Genomic DNA, 20944 nt, shown 5'->3' on the forward strand with positions numbered 1-20944 from the left:
AGGTGGTCTCCATTGCATTCCATGAACTTGATGGATAATCTGTGCCCTGCTGTATTATTTTCCCAACAGATGTCTGGTCCACCATCACCACCAAGTCCTGTGTTTGGATGATTTTGTTAATTGTTTATAAAAAGCCTCAGCCACCTCTTCTTCCTGGTTTGGTGGTCTGTTGTAGACCAACACAATGACATCACCCTTGGTGGTTGTTTTTTTTTAATGCTTTTTATCCTTACCCAGACACTTGCCTCCCACTTCTATCTCAACCTCAGTGCGAACATTTTCATCTTGGATATACAAGGCAACACCTTTTCTCTGCCTGTCCTTCCTGAACAAGCTGTACCTTTCTATACCAGCATTCCAGTCTTGGGGAATTATCCCACCAAGTCTCTAATGCCAGTTATTTCGTAATTGTGAGTATTCACTAGTATTTCTAGTTCTTCCATGTTATTCTCCCTACTTCTTGCATTTGGATACAGACATCTCAGGTGTTTGTTAGATTTCCCCTCAATATCCCTTCTTGTCTGTCCTTTGCCCCTCTACGATTGTCCGTATTTTCCCCAGATTCCAACTCTTCACCCACAGCTCCATGTTCTGGATTTACCCATGGGCTTTTGTCTCCTACCCCTGTCAAATCTAGTTTAAATCCCACCTACCAGGTTAGCCAATCTGTATCTGAAGATACTCTTCCCCTTCCTGGATAGGTGGACCCCATCTGTGCTCAGCAGCCCTTCTCAGATCAGGATCCCATGCTTGAGGAAGCCGAAAGCCTTCCTGGTGACACCATCCACTCAGCCATGTATTTACCTCCAGAATGTGTCTGTCCCTGCCCAGGCCCCTGCCCTTGCCCAGAAGGATAGTGGGGAGCCCCACCTGCACTCCAAAGTCCTTCACCCTCCCTCCCAAAGCCCTGTAATCACTCTGGATCTGCTCTGGGTCATACCTGGCATTATTGTTAGTGCCCACATGGATGAGCAGCTGGGGTTAGTAGTCAAAAGGCTGGATGATCCTTGGCAATCCCTCCATAACGTCTCAGGTACGGGCCCCTGGCAGGCAGCATACCTCCTGAGATGCCAGGTCAGGCCAGAGGATGGATGCCTCTGTCCCCCTTAGAGGGCAATCACCGAACATCACCACCCTTCGATTCCTCTTGGGAGTGGTAGCTGCGATCTTGCAGCCTTGGCCTCCTTCACCGTTGCGGGGGATTCCTCATCCTTTATTGCCAGCGCAGAATACTGGTTTGTCATCTCTATGGCTGCAGGATTGGGAGCCAGAGTGGAGCACTGCCTGCTGCCAGAAGTAACTAACAGCCAGATTTCTCCCTGTGAAGGAGCCATTTCCTCCTGCCCTGGTGGTGCTACTGAAGTCCTCTCCAGCTGATTTCTTCGTCAGACTTGGAGGTCTCCATATGCATATTTGCACTCTCCTTCCTCAAACTGCTGTCTCACTAGCCTTGTTCCCAGCTACTGCCTCCCCTCTGCCCTTCCTTCTCTTCTGCTACTTCTGGAATCCCCAGTCTTGCCACAGTTGCTGATTACTTGCCTGTGTCATCTCCGTTTTTTCCACTGACTCTCTCCCCGCAGGGACCTAAGGTAATTATGTGTTAAGAGCCATGGAGACCTATGGTGATACTTAGTCTAGAAATCATATATTCTTCAGTAGAAATTACTGATAGTACAGAATGTTAAATTTCATTAGTATAAGAGCTCTAAGTTAAAAAGAAGAGGGCACAATTCTTTCTCGCCCTTCTTCCTTAGTGCTTGCACATCTGCCTCTCTGGAGCCGTCCTACGTGTTACGAGCAATTGGGACTGATGAAGACTTGGCTCACTCATCCATAAGGTCAGTGATATGACCCTTGCTGTCCTTTTCAAATTGTTTCCTCTCCTACACTCAGAGTAGACTCTGTTCTCCTGTGCCACCTTCCCACGTGTGCACCATGTTAGCACCTACACTGTATATCTTTGTTTTGTTTTTTAGGTTTGGCATTGGTCGTTTCACTACAGAAGAAGAAATAGATTACACAGTGCAGAAGTGCATACAGCATGTCAAAAGACTGAGGGAGATGAGGTGAGCCACTTCTTAACTGAACTTAAAAGGCAATGAATTACTGTACATTTCCTCTAAGCTTATGTGGAATGTGTAAGGCCCTGGATTTCCTTGTATTTAAAACTGTGGGAATTTCAGTGTTTTACAGAAATTCAAAAATGGGTGAAAATCCATGCAAAAAGTTAGCTTCCCAGTTCTCTGGGTAAATACCGGGGTTAATCCTGGGCCTCCTCTGGCACCCAAGTGGGTTGCTATCACCTGAAAATAGAGAAAATAGAAAAGAAATATTACTTTAATGGAACCCCTGTGCCAAAATCATCTCTCCGGCTACTGAGGTGGGACACGAGGGCCTGGAGCCCAGGAGGGAGCAGGGGAAATCGAGACCAAGGAAGAGCAGGAGGGTGCAAGCTGTGAGGGGAGGAGAGTGAATGCACAGGAAATAATCCTGCCACCACTGATACCCGATGCCGCTCCTGCAGCTCCCAGTCACTGAGTCAACCTGTGCTGTGGGGGAAGGGAGGGGGGAAAAGGGAGACTTGCCCTTCCTCCCCCGGTAGGGAAATCTCTTTCCTGCTCGTCAGGTTCCTTGGACAGATACAGAAGCAGCTTATTTGTGTTTGATTGCTGTCAGTGATACCATTATCCTTGCCATTCCAGCTGACCTCTCTTTTTTTTTTTTCTATTTACAGTCCACTGTGGGAAATGGTGCAGGATGGAATTGACCTCAAAAATATTAAATGGACCCAGCACTAGGAAAGCGGTTGAGCTGTAACCTTGGACTAGATGGATGTGGATTAAAGTGCATTTTCTGTACATTCCTGAGAAAAGTCCATGTGGCATTTGCTTTTTTACATAGTCTGGTTGTAGGAGTCTAAACACAGAATCTAAGAAACCAAAACTGAGATGAAGCCGAATCTCTCACACGTATTTATGCACAAGATAACTTGCCCTGTGACCTAGCTTCCTTGGAATTGCATTTTCTGATGCAAGAGTGAACTGGGCCCTTTAACCCTGATTTCTCTTGCTGCAGAAGAGACACTCTGTGGGGAGGTTCGCCTTGCTTGGCATCATACACGTGCTGCAGCAGTTGTTTGGTAAATCTTTATTGCCAAGAGCCTTGTTTCACTTACTCTGTTGATTTTGATTTGATTGTGACATTAGTCTCAAACAGCAATCTGCTTTCTGTGTTCAGATAGTTCTACTTACAGAAGGCACCTCTAGAGGAAACAAATCTTAGTTTATGGTTATAGAATGGTGTATACTTGTGTTAATTGTATGTTCCAAGCTCATTCATATCTGTAGTTAAGTGCCTCTTTCCCTATTGAACAAAAGCTTTTTGCCTCTTCCAGTTTGGTTTAGTTTGATTTTTGCAGTTCTACCTTCTTACATTTGTTTCCCTCCTGATCTTCATACAGGCCAATGTGTGTTAACCCAAAACATTCTTCCACCTTTCCAGAATCTAGGATAGGATGATGCACTTTGCTGTCTGTATCAGTTGTTTCTTTCCATGCAGTCTGTCTACTTGCAAGTAAAGACATAAAAGTTGTATGTATTTTGGGGTGGGGTGGGGTGGAGAGGATGGAACAGGATACACTGGCTTCAGTGGAAATGGAAGCTTTTAGTTTAGGAGGAGTGGCGAGACAGAAAAGACGCCAGCTCTAATGCATGGAAATGCTTTTAATACTGTTTCTGGTCTTTTCTTGGTGATGGAGTCTTTCTCCACGACCCATCAAGAATATGACCATAGGCAATAGCATCCTAATTTCTTTATGGGGCTTGTTGCCTTCCCCATATTCTAGTTTGCCAAACTGGTTCTGTAGGTAGGAGGTAGGAATAGATGAGCTCTGAGGAGAGTTCTTGACACTCCAGATTTACACCCTTCTTGTTACTAGAGATGGTCATCGGAACAGCATTCATTCCATTCAGACATTGGGGAAAGTGTCCATTAGAATGGACCTGGCTAAGTTGAATTACATTTCAGTGTTTGGTTTCTTGCTTTAAGTTGTTCAGATAGGGAATTTAACCTTATATTATAAAGTGCCTTTGTCTTACCCAACTTTGTATGCAAACTACTCCTCAGAAGGTAGCTGGTTCACAGATGAATGTTGTGCTAGCCACTGGATCCTAGGCATCCTACTGACAGTGCATATCTCCTGTTGGGGGCAGCAGAGGGCTATCTCGAGGATGAACCGCAGACATGAAAGCTGTCTCCTGGAACCTAAATATCACTTTGCAAGGTGGTGTGCCTTGCAGAGCCCTGCAAACTCTGATCAGGCAGACTTGTGTTGTATCAGTTTCACTGAGGAGAATAGATTTGTGCTTTCATAATGAGTGCAGATACTCTTGGATCACTCTGTTTGAAGTGGTTGGTGGCTTTACAAGTTCCCATCCCAACATTAAAACTGCTAATGATTTCAAAAAAATGTGTAAAGACTTGATGTATAATGGGCTTTCAGAAGAGTTGTAATATATACCTTGTGCATGTAGGTCTGAGTAGCCATGTAGTAACACTTCCTAGCATGTTATAAAAACATTTCTCTGAAATTGTTCCGCTTCCTGCATTGCAAAAATAAATAAGATTTAACCTTGGTTGTTCTCAGTTATACATTTGGAGGAAAACCGATATAAATTGGGGGGTTAATTATTCTATAGGCCTGTGTTTGGGATCCAGAATTTTGGATGAACAACTTAAAACAGCGTAAACCTGTTCTGAAGGGGATGTGCTCAGATTTCTCCTCTTGGAAACTCCGTGCAAGTCTCTGAATAATCTGCATTTGTTCCATGAATGGCACTCTCTCTGGTGACAGGTGTAGCTCTGCATATGGTATAGACAATGGATATCTGCTGTACTTTGCCCTTAGATTTTGCAGCCAGAAACAATACCATTCCCAATAAAATTACATACATAAAATAGGCCACATATAATATTGTCAACAGATTATGCAGGTTGAAAATTTATAAAGACGCTTAGTAGGTTAGTAAACCACCACCTACTCTGCCATTGAGGATCTAGAATGATCAAACTCCCAAATCTTAGCCAAAGGCTTTTGTGAGTTATGTCTCCTTTCTAGAGGTCTTAGAGTTTGATTAGAAGTCAGACTCCTCAACCTTAATATAGCTGCTCTGATTTAATACTAGATGGTTTGGATCCTTGATACTTCATGGATTTGATCATTTGAAAAGAGTCCTGAAGACTTGAACATGAGTAACATCTGAAGTAAGAAGCCTGAGACTTTAGTACTGCATGAAATGGTTTGGGCAACAAGAGACCCTCCATTCATGGATTTATATTTCAAAGTGTTAAATAATAGTGTGCAGTATTGTTGTAGCCATGTTGGTCCCAGGATATTAGTGAGACAAGGTTGGTAAAGCACTATCTTTTATTGGACCAACTTTTGTTTGAGAGAGACAAGCTTTGGAACTTACACAGAGCTAAGAAGGTACACGCTCAAATTCCGCATATTGTGAACAAATTGTCACATTGGTTCAATGTAAAAAAAAAAAAAAAATTTCAATTGCTTATAGTGCTAAGGGGTCTGAGTACCAAGTAAGAAGAATTAGAAATCTGATGTAATTGGCATTACTGAAATCTAGAGGGATGATTTGCATAATGCTAAAATCACTAGTTGTATCCTGTCTAGGAAAGGTAGGGAGCATGGCACTCTACATTAGACACCATTACCTGTTTCAGAGTTCCTGATAACTCAGAACTACAGACTCTTGAACGCATATGGATCAATGTCCTAATTAACAAAGCCCAGATGGGGGGTGCTGGCAGGGGTCTGTTACTGATCACTGAATCAAACCAGAGAACAGGGTGAGTTATTCCATAAGCACTTGTCTATAATGTGTGGACTTCAGTTTGGGAGATGAATGCTTAAAGCTCCCTTGCAGCTAGTAGTAAATCATGAGGGTTTCTAAAAATTATAGATGGCAATTTAACAAAATTATTGCTCCTGATGTGAGGTAACTATTTTGGACATCATTATGCCTGATAAACATGAATTCATCACTGGACTGGAAGGTGATGGGTGCCTCGGGAGCAGTGATCATGGCCAAAATAAAATACAGTCCAAGCAAGTTATGTACTTGGTGCTTCAAAAGGGTTAATTTCCCAACACTGATGAAAATTGAGTATAATTGGTATGATTGGAAATGTGAATGAAAGTGGGAACCCTTGAAGAAGAGTGTAGGTAATGGCCAAAAAGCTACTATTCCACAATCAGGGAACAGGACAGGTTTGGTTAAAAGCCCAGCCTGGTTCTGTGGTGAAGAGAAGGCAGCAATTAGAAATAAAAGCAATATACAAGTGAAAAAGGGGGAAGCAGATAACTTCACATTTATAGTGATGGCTATGAAATGCAGAAAATTTATAAGGGGAAAGACTTGAAGAGCATGATCTGTTTAGCTTATCAAAGGGAAGACTGAGAGGTGACTTGATCGGCATAAAAGTATCTTCAGAACTTCAGGAGGAAGATGGCTTTTCAAGAACACACTGCTTGTAATTTTAACTTTGTTCGCAGCTGATTCTTTCAGTAACAAGTGTCAATCATCTCCCCACCCACACCAGCCAAATCTTTTGGTCCATGAGCAACTCAGTGGTTTTCTGTTAAGTTCTTCCTTCTCAAAGAACTAGCTATCATCTTTGTTTTACTGTAATTTGCCACCAGCTTCCACTGTAAAAGCCCTATTTTATGCTTTTTAGCCATCTATCTCCACTTTGTCTTAGAAAATTAATTTGTCCTGAAAATTGCTGGACTCTCTACAACGGCAAGGAAGAATTTTTTTGCAGTGTTTGAAGAAAATTGGTCAAACTTCGTTACAGGTTATTAAAAATCATCATAGTTTTAAATTTCAGTTGACATTTGTTTCATTCTAGTTGCAAAACTGCTTCAGAGTTAACAGTTGTATTTCATACAAGAATAATATTTGAAGAGAAAACTAAGCTGCAATTAAACAGCATTAAGAGTGTGTACCCAGGAAATTGACCCTCTCATAAGGGGGTCATCTGTTTTTATTTATTCATACTACGTAGTAGTACTTTGGGGCTCCAGCCATGGATGCAAGTTCCATTGTGCTATATACACACACAGACACAGTCCTTGCCACTGGTTGCTTACAATCTTTGTATTACATGAGAGACAATAGGTTGAAGCAACAAATAGGCATGGGCTGGTACAAAGAAACCATGAGACAGAATCCAACACAATTGTATGAGACAAAAGCTTAAGAATTGCTGCTCTGTGTGTGTGTGTAACAGGGCTCCACTCACCATGCTGGCACCTCCTGCTGACTGCCTTGGGGATTAGCTCTGCAGGTCATTATGCCTTCTCCTGGTGGTGCCTTGCCCCCCATCACTTCTGCTCCTGGACCCACATCACTCCTCTTCAGGACACGGTCATCCAGCCGTGTCACAATCTGCTTCCCTCATCTGGGGTGAGTGCTGCAATCCAACTGTCGCCACTGGAGAAGTGGCAGGACTACAGCCAATTGCCTGGCCACTTCCCTGCAGCCCCAGCACCCTCTTGACTCTTGCCTCAGCCTGCAAATCCCAGCAGCTGAGAATGAGCTCTTTCGAGCTCCCCTGGTCCCTGCTAGCAGCACTGGTCTGTCAAGGGAGCTAACTTTTTTCTTCCTGCCAGGCACCCAATCCTCTCTCCTTAAGCTCCAGGAGATAATTGACTGGGCTCTCCCAAGAGATCTTTTATGGGCCTGCCATGCCCTGACTGGCTGCTCCACTCAGCCCTTCTCTAATTGGCTGCCTCCTGCGCAGCCTCCCTAGGGCTCTATTAACCCCTTAGAGGCCAGTGTGTGACCAATGCCCCATCGCTGTGCACCTTTACCAAAGAATATTACAGTTAGGGAATGTGCTACACAGCACATACAGTATGTGAATAAACAGGTAAAGAGATGACTAAAGACTTAATTCATGAAACTTCTGAAATATCTGTATGAATGTATAAAATTACTTTGCATATCTTAAAATCCGCTACAACGTTGGCCCTGTAGAGCTGCCTAAATTCACAAAACAGGAATATACTAACAACCGCCCCAATGTGAGGCATTATTTGAAATAACTGAAGTAAAATGACAATATTGTACATTCTACATTGTACATTCTACAGCCATACTTAACTCCCTTGTTGGTAAATAAATGAGGGATTAAACAGATTTGAATTAGTTACTCTGTATTTGCATGCAGTGCTGGGAGTAACACCTATACTTCAGGTTTCCTGACACTTTCCATTATAATATCCTGTTTCTAGTTGCTTATAACTTTGCCCAACTTTAATTATTTGGGCTGAAATTTTCCTTGTTGGGTATCAGCCTCAGGCTGGGGTGGGGAGAGTGTTATTTCCGCACAAATCATTTTTTAGATTAGGATAGCAATAGGTTACAACCATTTACTCTAGAAGCTCAAATGCCTCCATACTTGGGAGCAGGGACTTGAATTTTGGCAGGGGGTTGACCTGGTGTTAGGGATGTCTATTCCCATGAATATCTGCCCAATGTTAGCCAAGTTATGAGCCTTTGAAAATCTTGGATTACACAGGCTCCATAAAGCCACTTTAGAATTTGGCAACTAAATGGAAGTTTCCATTTGCACTGAACATGCTCCAGCCCTGGGTGGCAGGGGCTGAGGCACACTTTCCTTGCCCTCAGAGACGGATTAAGATTTATTGGAGCCCAGGGCACAAGTAACATTGGACCCCTGCACACACACACCCTCAGCATGGGCCCCCGTCCCTTGCTCCTCCCCTTCCCCTCCATGGCCTTCCCTCCTGCCCTGGCTGGAAGTTGAGCCCTGGTAAGAGCTACCCAGGGAGCCTGGGCTGCTGTGGGGAGCCCTGGACCCTCCATCTGTCCTGGATGGCATGCCCTGGGGGGCAGGGACACAGGCCGGGGGCTGCTCTCAGGCACCCCAGATCCTAGCTTAGGGCAGGTGAAGGGGCCCGGGCTCCCCACAGCTGCCCAGGCTCCCTAGGCAGCTCTTACTATAGTCTGGGGTGACCATACATCCTGTTTAGGCCTGGAGAGACCCCTTTTTAAGCCCTGCCGCGGATGGCCTGAATTTTTTGGCAAAACTGGGCATTTGTCCATTATCAGTTGGCAAGAGCAAATGGGACAAATGCCCAGTTTTGCCAAAAAGGGACTCAGGGCGGGGGCAGCTCTACGAGGGGTGGGTGGCGTGGAGGGGAGAAGGGCTCAGGGGCCCCTAGAAAGGAAGGTCTGTTTACAAGTACAGGGAGCAAAGGAGCAGTGTGTATATATTTAAAAGAGAGGGGAAATTTTGGCTGTCTAAAAGGCCCATTCAAATAGGGAAGGAATGAATCTGAGTCAGGGTGAGAGGGGAACAGAGAAGAGCCTAGATTGCTTATAGATAATGTACTGGGCTGGCTAGAAAAAAACAGCTCTGGGGGAAAACCAGCTATTTACTGAAGACGACAAAGGAACCAGGAACCATGTACAGTTGCTGCACTTTATTTTGCTGCCTTTATTGTTTTCAGTGAGTTAGAACTGCCTATTTTATTGCAACTGGTTTAATAAAGACAAACCTGCCGTAACCAAAGTATTTTAAATCGTTCCTGTTTAACTGAGATATGAGATGTTAATGTTCCTTTTTAAGTGGTTTGAGAAGCTGAAGTAGACCGAGCATCTGAGCATCTGAGCACAGGCTGCGAAGGCAGAGAAATGAGTTCTCTTCCTCGCTAGGTGACCTTTGCTTCTTCCATAACTTTGCATTGTCTGAGTTTCCACATCATAAAATGATTTTTACTTACTTACCTCCCAGCAGGGAGTGAGGATTAATCAAGTTGCTTTGTAAAAGCTAAATAAAGTTTAAAAACACTAAATATAAGCTACATATTTATTGGAAAAATACACTAGATTGTAAGCTGCTCAGGGCAGGAACCGTGACTCTTTACATGTCAAAGAAACAAACACATAAAATAGGCAGCATGAAAATAAATATGATTGAAAAGAAATGACTCAATGGACTAAACGTGTGGCTATCTTAAAGTTGTCATCTTGTCGATAAACTGGTTTTGAATGAATAACCCTGCTGATACGTGTGACTGTAGTTTTGAGTCTGAGTTTCAGGCGAGTGAGTGTGGACAGCTGCAGCTGTCTGTACACATAATTACAGCATTATGCCAGAGAATTCTGCCTAAGTGCCCAATATTGTAATAGCTGCGACATGAGGTTTGTTATTAAAACAGTATTGTCTATTGGTAAGTGTTGGAGACGGGCAGTCAGCACTCTCCAGTTCTCTAACTAGTGATACTTGATTCACTTTGTGCTTGACCAGGGGTCGGCAACCTTTCAGAAGTGGTGTGCCGCGTCTTCATTTGTTCACTCTAATTTCAGGTTTCACAGGCCAGTGGTACATTTTAACGTTTTTAGAAGGTCTCTTTCTATAAGTCTATAATATATAACTAAACTATTGTTGTATGTAAAGTAAATAAGGTTTTTAAAATGTTTAAGAAGCTTCATTTAAAATTAAATTAGAATGCAGAGCCCCCTGGACCGGTGGCCAGAACCCAGGCAGCGTGAGTGCCACTGGAAATCAGCTCGCGTGCCGCCTTCGGCACGCGTGCCATAGGTTGCCTACCCCTGTTCTTGACTGTAAGCAATTCACTTCCCCTCTGTGTGTTTCACTATACCCATGTGTAAAATGGGGGGCAGCTCAGCATGGGAGGGAGGGGGCAGGAGTGGGGCTGGGGGGGCAGCTCCATGCAGGAGGGAGGGAGAAGGAGAGGGGCTTGGGGCAGCTCTATGTGGGAGGGAGGGGGCAGGAGAAGGGCTGAAGGGCAGCTTTGGGCAGGAGGGAGGGGACAGGAGAGGGGATGGGGGGCAGCTCTGGGCAGGAGGGAGGGGGCAGGACAGGGGATGGGTGCTAGAACAATTTTTATAGTGATGGTGCTGAGATTGAACCGCACTCTAAACCCAGTGTGTAATTGAAACCACTTCAAGCCAGGGGGTGCAGCAGTACCCCCAGCACCCCTAGTTCCAGCACCAGGGGGAATACGCTCAGTGCTCACCTACCCACAGCTCCTGCCTCTGGCCTGACAGGGGGCGGGGCTGCGGGCTGGGATAGGAGGAGGGGGGCCCAATTGGCTAGGGTAACTAGGTGTCCGGTTTTCGACCAGACCACCCAGTCAGCACCGCTGACCCCGCCACTGACTGTCTGGTTGGCGGCACGATGCAGCGGGGCTGGCAGGCTCCCTGCTAGCCGCCACGTCGCACAGCTCCCAGGAAGCAGCTGACATGTCCCCCTTACAGTTCCTATCGTAGGGGCAGCCAGGGGGTCTGCGTGCTGCACCGCCCCGCTCCTGCAGGCGCAGCTCCCATTGGCTGGGGCAGGGCAGGGGACTAACTAGCGCGCCTAGCAGGCAGCTGTTGAGGGGTCGTGGTGCTTGCCTCTCCGCTGCTGCTGGCCCTCTTCTTCTTGCGCGTGTCCTGTGGCTAGGCTCGAGCTGTGGCGCGTGTCCTGTGGCAGACCGTGGTCTGTCGCCCCATCGCAGGCATCCAGGAGTTGGAGGTATGTGTATCCCCGTCTCCGAGTGCTGGGAATGGGGCTGCACCCCCATCCCCCACACTGCATCCCTCCCTGTCCCAACCCCTCCGCACGCCCATTCCCCTCAAATAAGGGGGTCAGGGTCTGGGAGGGTGCTCTGGGGTGGGGGGGCTGAGAGGTTTGGGGTGTAGGAGGGTGCTCCGGGCTAGGACTGAGGGGTTCAGAGGACAGGAGGGGGATCACGGTTGGGGAAGAGGCACTAGAAGGCTTAAGGGTGCAGGCTCCAGGCAGCGCTTACCTCAAGCAGCTCCTGGAAGCGCGGCATGTCCCCCCTCCAGCTCCTTTGCAGAGGCGTGGCCAGGCAGCTCTGCGCACTGCCTGGTCTGCAGGCGCCACCCCCACAGCTCCCATTGGCCGTGGTTCCCAACCAATGGGAGCTGTGGGGGCAGCGCTTGGGCAGCATGTGGAGTCTTCTGGCCGCCCCTACACATAGAAACCAGAGGGGGAACATGTCGCTGCTTCCTGTGAGCCCTGCGGGCGCCCGGAGCTGGACAATCAACGGCCCGCTCGGCGGTGCTGACCAGAGCCACCAGGGTCCCTTTTCCAGCGGGTGTCCCGGTCGAAAACGGCGGCGCGGCTGGAAGGGGGCGCGGCTGGCGGCTCGGGGCGCCAGGCTCCGCGCAGCGCGCAGTTCCGCCAGGCGCGGCTGGGGCGCCCTGGGGGCGGGGCTGGGCTAGGGCGCCCGCCACGAGGCGCGAGCGAGCGGCAGCCCGGGGGCGGGGCAGAGGCAGCAGCAAAGCGCGCTACGCACGGCCGCCGCCCCGCCCCGCCCCGCGCACTGCAGCCAGTCCCCGCGGCCGAGGAGGGGCCGGCGGCGCGGCCCGCCCCGCCCCGCCCCCTCCGCAGCAGGGCAGAGGCGGAGCGCGCGACGGCGCGTCACCAGAGCACCACCCCTCCCTCCTGCTAGGCCCCGCCCCCTCCCTCGCAGCGACGCCTCAGCCGCGGCGGCCATTTTGTGGCGCTGCTCGGTCGGTGGCGCTGGGCTCGCGCGGGGAGCGGGGCCCGGGCGGCGATTAGCTCCTTTCTAACCCTTTTTCCATACAGATTCCTCGGTAAGGAACCGGCAACGTCCGGGCCGGGCTCGGCTCCGTTCCGTCCCCTCAGTGGCCCCTTCCCAGCGCGGCAGGGCCCTGTCTCGGGGGGCTGGGCCGGGCCCGGCACGGAACGTATCTTCCCAGCCGCACAAAGGGGGGAGGGGCAGGGACTGGGCTGAGGAGGCCCCAGGGCCTGGGCGGCTCCTGCTCCTGACCGGGGCGCGGGCCTCAGGGTGCCCGTGTCTCCGCCCGCGCTCGCAGCGCTCCGTTTTCGCCCGGGGCCGTAGGTGCGGGCGCCGCTCACGGCCCGGCTGAGCTGCGCGGCTCGGAGCGGCCCGTGCGAGTTGCGCGGCCTCTGCGCGGGGTAGGCGGCGCGCTCGGGCGGGCGTGGAGTGCCCTGGCCGCGGAGCCGTGTTTTCTTCTCGCAGACAGCCAGGCGGCTTCCGCCCGTCTGTGCGCTGGGCTGTTGAGCGTGAGCCCCGTCCCGGCGCGGGGCTTTGGCTCCAGGGGCCTCGGAGCGGAGGATGGGAAACAGGAGTGAGCTGGATACTGACTCGCCTTTAGCGTGCCCGCGTCTCGGGGCGCTCGTGGGTGATGGCTCCCTCAGTGCGTGCAAGGAGTGCTCTGCCGTGACCACAAATTGACGTGAAGCTTGTATGCCTTTGGGAAGGGGCAGAAATAAAAGCAATGGCACTATTAGGTTGTGATGGTGATGTTTGTTCCCTCATAGGCCAGCTGGATACAAGGTGTAAGCACAACACTTCTTACTTGGTGAGCTGACTACAGCATTTGTGGCAATCGAATTCTCCTTTGTGGTTCACATTGTTTCACCGGTTGGTGTGTGTCAGAGGATCTTGGCATGCCTTAGCTCTAATTCATTCTGGTTTGAATAGGCTCACTTCTCAATCATAGGAAATACAACTAATCATTACAGCCTCTCTTAGAGAGACAGTTGGGTTATCCACTGTTGATAGTGGACAGGAACAGTTGTGGGCATCTTTCAGTGAGAGGACCTGGAGATTACCTCTTTGCTCTTAGCTTTACAAGAAGCCTTTTGCTCTTTTCCAAAGTGAATATGATGAAAAAGAAAGCTGTGCTGGAAAAATTATAATATGTGTTTCTATCAGTTTTTTCCCTAGAAAGACTGTAGGGAGGAGGAGTTGGCAAAAGTGAAGTTTAAATAGGGTAAAATGCCCTTATCGCTAACATAAGGAATGTAACTGAATGAAAGATGTTTATGTAAACTGGTGTTACTTTAATCATAACTGCAGATTGTTGATGTACTCAGAACTACTGTAGCTTTTTCTTAGGTGCTGTAGAATATAGGAAAATGTGCTTCAAAATGGGTCCTAAGAAGAATGCATCTAGATTCTGTGTTAATCACAGGAGGTTGGACGAGATGTTGGAATCTGCGAAACATGAATCTATTCTTTGAATTTTCCTCTTTCTCTGTGGGAGAAAATATCTTGGTTCTTGCTGTATTATCTTGTGTCCTTTAGGCTTGTGTATCTCTTCAAGCTTCCTTTCCCAACTCTCACTGCTGGGGTTAGGCAAGTAGATCAGTGTATTTTTTCCCACCTTTAGAGAACCTCATGGCTTATTTTCACTTGTGACCTAAATTGGGTCTCATCCTAGTCTCCAGTAGATATTTGTCTACAGTGCAAAACCAATGGGGAATGTGGCAGAATTGAATTTTTTCAAGAAAGGCGTAAATCTAGAATTATGAGGGTGATTCAGATCACAATTGTCAGGTCTGTATGGAAAAGCAGTTCCCGCTTCTTACTTCATTTGGTTGTGTATGTAGGTAACACCCTTGTGAGCACCAAATTGACATGAAATAATGTCTCTACGTGACTTAAAGTGCTCTTAAATGTGCTCTTTTAAATGTTCTGATTCAAGATCTAGAAAATAACTTAGATTTGTCTAAACAAATCATGATGTTGGCTAATGGTAAATTAATTATGCTGGATGGGTACAATGAAAAGTTCAAACGTGGTAGACTATTTGAAGAACGCTATTGGGTTTTGCATACTATAATGTGGTATTTTGTAGTATAATGTATCTTTAGTGCGGTATTACTTTAGCCTATTTTTATTAGTTTTAGGTTTCTAGATAAGTGTACACAACTGGAATGCTTTTTGATCTGTATAGCGGAAATGTTCTGAATTATCTGGAATTTCTTGGTAAAACATTGCTTCTGCATGAAAGATCTATTCCAAATCCATACTTAAATAGATAAACATTTGTGTGAAAGCTGTCCCTCAGGTTATGTCATGTATTTTTGTATTGGAAATTACTTTTTGAAACTGGCCACTCTTTGGAGCAAATAGCAAATTCCTAATTTCGGGTTGTCTGGTCTTGAGTCCTCCTTTTTTAAATAAAAAAGCATGGCTTTGTTTTGGAGATGAGTATATTTGTCATTTTAATCGAAAGTGTAATTTGTGGGACTTCAGTTTTCATATTTTTCTCACTTGTAATTTTGCTGTTGGTGTCCTGTTTCCTGAAAGGTTTTTGAATGTGACTGCTTGTTTTAATCTTTTGATAGTGAATTCTTCTGGATTATATGCAGTACATTTAACACGAGTTTGTGGATGCATGTCAATACTGAATGTTTACAGCAGATGCCCCCAGTGGTCCAACTTCATGAGAAAAGGGCAACTAATTCATACTTTTTCTGATTACATGTTTCTCATTTTTTTCTTAATATATTTTTCTGTAGGTACTTTCCAGAGAGTCAAGAGTATTGTGTGAGGTGGTCTATTAGGTAATGGAATAGTTAATAAGTGATTTTTTTTCAGACATACACACACATTTCCAGTAAAACCATATAGCTTTTTTGCTCACTCTTGTGATCCCTGGAATAGAAATTTAATAATCTTGAGTACAAAAAATGACTGGCATCTGACTCTTGCATTGCATGTTAGATTAGGGTTGTAGACTACAAACAAAAAGGCATGGGTTCCCATAGTACCGTATGTGAAAATGTGTGTTTTCCAAAGATGAGACTTTGACGTGTGTCTTAGCTGAAAATTTTTTGCTGCTTCTTGGAAGGATGTTGGTCTGTGTAGTTTCTAGAAGTGTTTATCAGCTGCAGCATAAGGTACTGTTTTGCTTAGGTGGGGCTAGGAAGGTGCAGAATTAAAAAGCAATTGACTTGATAGTAACAGATGGTTTGGGTAAGGTTTTATTATTCAGTATCAGGATTTGATTCTGCATTGTGAGTTTTGGGGGTCGGGGTGTGACCCTTGCCTTCTAAAGATACATTGATGGGGATCTGAAAAGGGAGAAAAAAAATTGAGATGTTAAATTCTGTGTAATGAGTGTCTTCTGGCTTTTAATTTATATGTATTCTTCTGCCAAGGCATACTTATGAGTTAATATTTGGTAACAAAGTATAATTAAGCAAGTGCAATTATCAAAATGTAAGTGTAAGAGATTAACAAGTGTTTAAATTTTTTGTACACTTAGTCTTGTGGTCGGTATATGATGCAGTGTTTTGTGGTGGTCTCAAACCTGAACTTCCTTAATATACAGTTCATTGTGGACCGTTACTGCTGTTGTGTTGCCTGAATTGATTTTTGCCTCCATTTATTCTTTATTGCAGTCTAAAAGTTGGTTTTAATTGGTTGCCCACAGGATTGGCTTGGCTTCTACTACTTATTAAGAAAAAAACATCAGTCTCTGCAGGTAAGAGATTTTTGACATGAAGATTTTTTTTTATGCGTGTTGACTACATGTTAAGAAATATTCTTAACAATTATGTGGAATATATGAATTGGTATAAAATATTTTGGTCAGTAAAAATTGCGTGTGCGCGCACACAGAGTTTGGCTTTTTAGCTCTGATTCCCATTGGGAATGGTTGTTATGGCAATGTTGTCCTTGTAAATGACTTTTCTGCCATATTCTGAAGTAGTGCTGTTTTATCAGCATATGGTAGTTTTGAATACTCTCTCCAACAATTTTCCACTGTTTGTAAACGTAGGTATTTGCTGCAGACAGTAGTTCTGCATGTTCCTAAAAGCTATAAATATCAATGTGTAAAATATATACTATTTGGGTTCTTATAACTAGGATTTGCAGTATTTAGAGAGCTCGGATATATTTATTTCTGATAAGGTATTTAGGCTTTTCTAATTTAACAGATGAATGCTAGTCCTTTTGGGGCGGGGGGGGGAGTCTGCTACCTGCCCAGTTCTAGCTATGATTAGTCCCCTAACACATCTCGGGTTACATACCTTCAATCCTTCCTTCAGCATCAATGCTATTCTGCCTTCTAGACTCTGTCCAAGGATTGCCAGATACGTGCGTGTGTTGTTGATGATACTGTAGATTAACACTCAGTAGGGACTAGGTTGAGCCTTCCAAACTTGTGTTTATACCTGTGAACTACATGTAAATTCAAAGGTTACTCCAGTCCCTTCTCTGTTCAACGCTTTTTACATATGGCCTTAAATTACTTCTTATCCTCTCTATGTACCCAGTTTCTGTTAATCTTCCTGAAATTTACACATTGTCTGAGTATAACACTTACAAATATTGTCCTCTTATGTGTTGCACACTTACGATAATAGCAGTTATTTTTTGAATCTGGAAATACACGTAATTGTCTATCAAGATAAACATAAGTTTTTAATTTAAATGATTTCTTAATTTTAATTTAAACTAGATTTTTATTTGCATGTGGGTAGTTCTTCACTTTCCATTTTTAGTCATAAATTGCTAAAGTGGATTTTATACTTTAGTAGAATTTCAGATTTTACATAGATGCTTCATATTTATAATGCCCATCTGTACTGCAAAAGTCAAGATGAGGGTCTCGGCTCATTGTCATCCTTAAAATGAGAACAAAATAACTCTGAACACAATTGATAAGTCCACACGATATTTGCAACCATTACCTATTGAACTGGAAATGCTTTAACCAGGCTGTGCTGCTCCATCACTGTTTGTAGTTTGAATCAGTGGGATTTATGCATCTAAATCACTTAGGTGCTTTTGAAAATTCCACCCTTAAGAGCTTAAGTATAGGCTCCTATTTTTTGTGATTTTGGGCCTGAGAGTGGTTTTAGGAGTTCATAATTTTGTTACAGTGAAATTCTAAAATGTTTATATTAAAATTGAAGCTGTTTTGTTTTGAAATGACAGATGTTGTTATGCAACTAAGAAGCTTATCAAAAGTACAGTTTTAACACCTGATGTTGCAAGCACTTATGGACATGCTTTACTTCAAGCACGAGTAGTCTCATTGAGTCAAAGCATCTAGCCATTTGAGTAAAGTTCGATCACCTGTTAAGTGTTTGCATGATCAGGACCTTAATTTTCAATATTTTAATTTTTTACCTATAACAGTTTTGTAAAATTCAAATAAGAGATCTTACCAGGAGTGATTTAAAAAAACCCCCTGCATTTATGATTGTTAATATTAAATTACAGAAAGAGTTTATTTTCTGTAATACATAAGTCTTACTTTTCAAGTTGGAATACCTGAATGCCATTAAAATTAATGGGAACTGGGAATCTGAATCCCAGTCCCTCTAAATAGGTGACTTTGAAAATATCAAGCTAAAGTAAAATTTGTTAAATTAACAGATTATTAGCAGTTAGACAACTTCTGGCCTGTGGGTCAGATTCAGGATAATAAATGTAATTGTCTGGCATCCATAAAACATTGGGTCTTCAGAATGGAAACCATAATTTTAAAAAAGCTTCAAGCTTATAGTTGCAGTGATAAGCTTTCAAATGCAATACAGCACTGTCTTAACCTGAAATGACAGTTCGAAGAGGTCTAAACTCCTCAGTCATCTCAATGACATGCTACCTCTGAAATCTACCAATGATTACGTAGGGACAAGATTATAAACTAGATATGCAGGGCAGCATTTGAAACAAATCTTTAATTTTCTGATTCAGTTACTGCATGTGAACATGCTAGAGTTACTGCATGCATACATGAGAAAATAGAGACCCTGCAAATGTGATTTTTTTTTTAAATGGTGTGATGTCAGTTGTAATTCTTTGAATTACAGGTAGTTATGATGTGGCCCCTGGTGTAATAAAAATGCTCTTTCTCTCCACAGAATGAGTTTGACACTTTTTTTAAAATATCTAGTAAGAAATGTAGCTTGGATTCTAAGTACATCCTTAAATCTTCCGCTGCTTTGGAGAAATTAAAAAAATATAAATTGCACCAAAAATATGTAATTACTAACCACTTAAAATTGTACAAGTAGAAAACCCATCCAAATCACCTTTTTGTATAAACATTTTTATTTGTCAACAGTTAATGCTCTTATCCATTATTGTGACACTCCTGGTGTATCCTTGAGGAGGTCATTATGAAAAAGTCAGTGTTTTCCATTTGACAAAGGATAAAATAAGTAGTAGAAAAACATATGATTTTTGAGGGTATATGGGTAAAAATAATACAAATATCTAAGTTTAATCTCTTTACATAGCAGATAATGCTGAGGACTTACGTCTCTTAATATTTAACATTTAAAAGTTGGAGTTCCTGAATACCTTAGTTGGTTGTATTACATGATTTTCAAAACTAATTCGTGCTGTAACATGGACACTCTTGGGCCCCTAGCTTTTTAAAAATAGTTTCCTGTTAAATATTTGTAATTTTGGCACGTATTCAAGCATCCGGTCCTTCTAATATGAATTTTATCCTGTGATGTGAAGCACAAATTCCCTTTTTTATAACAGTTCAGTAATGCTGCTTTCCTTAAAGTTGTAAGGATTTTCATTAGAAATCACTGGTTTTGGAGATTTGTAGCCTTATTTAAGGATCGGTTAAATTTATGTTTCCTTAAAATTATGTGGATAACACTTCCCTTTTTAAAATGGAGAACAAAAAAGTTTTAAATGCTAACATACTATTGTAGAAATCATAGCAGTTTTTGAGTAATACAGGGTTTGACAAATGGTTTACTTCTGTGATGTAAATACTTCTGCTGTTTAGAAGAAAATTATACCATTACCCTTGAAAAATGGTTGAGCAAACAAATTTAATTTTCAGATTTTTTACTATAAACTTAAAAAACATGTTCTAAGACTTCTAGAAAGTATTGAAATGAGACAAATGGCCAAACTAAACACATTCCAAAAGTTTTAAAAAATATATTTTACCAAAAGACTGGAAAGAGACTTACTTTTAAAAAATACTCACTTTAAAGGGTGGTGAATATATCTTCCTTTACAATTACGCTTGGTATTTCTGTGGAAGAAAGTGTTTTCTTATTGGTAAATACCAATATGTTTTCATATATTCCACTTTATTTAGATCACATTTTCTGTTGCCTTTGCAGTTTCAATCCCTTCAATCTAGGAAATTCTGGTACCAAAATGTAACCAAAGCTAGAGCAGCAGCACAGCAGATAGTGTACCAGTATAGTAGGTAGGGCACTGCTTGTTGCAGGTAATTAATATCTCTGCTGTTGCCTTTAAAGAGACAGGAAGCAGAGGGGCCGCCACACTTCTAATGCCAATTAGGAATGGGCCAAAGCCTACATAATGTTAAAACCCATTGCTGATGGTGATTAGGGGAGGAAAAGGGCAGACTGCAGAATGCTTCAAGGGATAGAAATGGCCTTTCTCCAGTTAGACTGCTTGAGAGCATAAAGTTAGGTGCCTTTGATCTGTTGGCCATAATGCACGAGACTGTTCATTTCCCCCCAAAGTGGTGGTAGCCTTCTGTTTTGCCTGAATATTTAGTTCAACCAGGTGTCAATGTGGATATTCTTTGAATTTTCTGTAACAGTGCACAGCAGTATTACTCAACAGTTCAGAACGGGAATTGGAGAATAAAGTCTACATCAAAACTGCTGGGGGAACTTAGGGAGGCAAGCGTAACTGAGTTTGAATTTTACTTGTACACTGAGAAATATTGCTTTTAGTGTGGCAGAAAGTGCTGTGGGATCTTATGATCACAATTGATTAGGACTTTAGTTTTACATCCAACTTTGGTGTGACATCTTTGGTAGCACATTGCCTCCTAATGCTGCAGAAGCTCATCTGGTTTTTAATTCCCTTATGAATATCTAACACCACTTACTGTGGCATATAGGAGTTTTCAGAGGTTTTCATCCAAGTATTGAACGGGCTTTCATTGCTTAATGAGGGAGCTAATGTGATTCTAGGGGAGGAGAGGATCAGGTGAAGGAAGATGCTGGTAACTACCCAGGACAATAAACTGGCTTCTGAATCAGGGAATTGGGGTAGGCTTGGCAAATCTAAAGCACTGAAACCTTATCCTCCTGCTAAGTGTTTGTTTAGATTAGGAAA

General features: G+C 43.8%; 2 protein-coding genes across 4 annotated transcripts in view; both read left to right on the forward strand.

Moving 5' to 3' along the window:
* NFS1 (NFS1 cysteine desulfurase) overlaps nucleotides 1-4634 on the forward strand; it is a 29345-nt gene extending 24711 nt beyond the window's left edge. Inside the window, exons 11-13 of the mRNA XM_084645633.1 lie at nucleotides 1755-1838; nucleotides 1977-2066; nucleotides 2735-4634. Of these exons, the coding sequence (XP_084501759.1) occupies nucleotides 1755-1838; nucleotides 1977-2066; nucleotides 2735-2798 (238 nt within the window). The 3' untranslated portion in view covers nucleotides 2799-4634. The remainder of the gene's footprint in view (nucleotides 1-1754; nucleotides 1839-1976; nucleotides 2067-2734) is intronic.
* Nucleotides 4635-12547: 7913 nt separating this feature from the next.
* Nucleotides 12548-20944, forward strand: part of CPNE1 (copine 1) — a 79620-nt gene continuing 71223 nt past the window's right edge. For 2 of the 3 annotated variants that reach the window (XM_084646331.1, XM_084646327.1), the window contains exon 1: nucleotides 12548-12674. The gene's annotated coding sequence lies outside the window, so the exon portion shown is untranslated. Of the gene's footprint in view, nucleotides 12675-16292; nucleotides 16344-20944 lie in introns of all 3 variants that reach the window. The other variant, XM_084646329.1, reaches the window with a different exon arrangement.

Source organism: Lepidochelys olivacea (genome assembly GCF_965140295.1).
Source record: "Lepidochelys olivacea isolate rLepOli2 genome assembly, chromosome: 13".
Classification (NCBI taxonomy): Eukaryota; Metazoa; Chordata; order Testudines; family Cheloniidae; genus Lepidochelys; species Lepidochelys olivacea.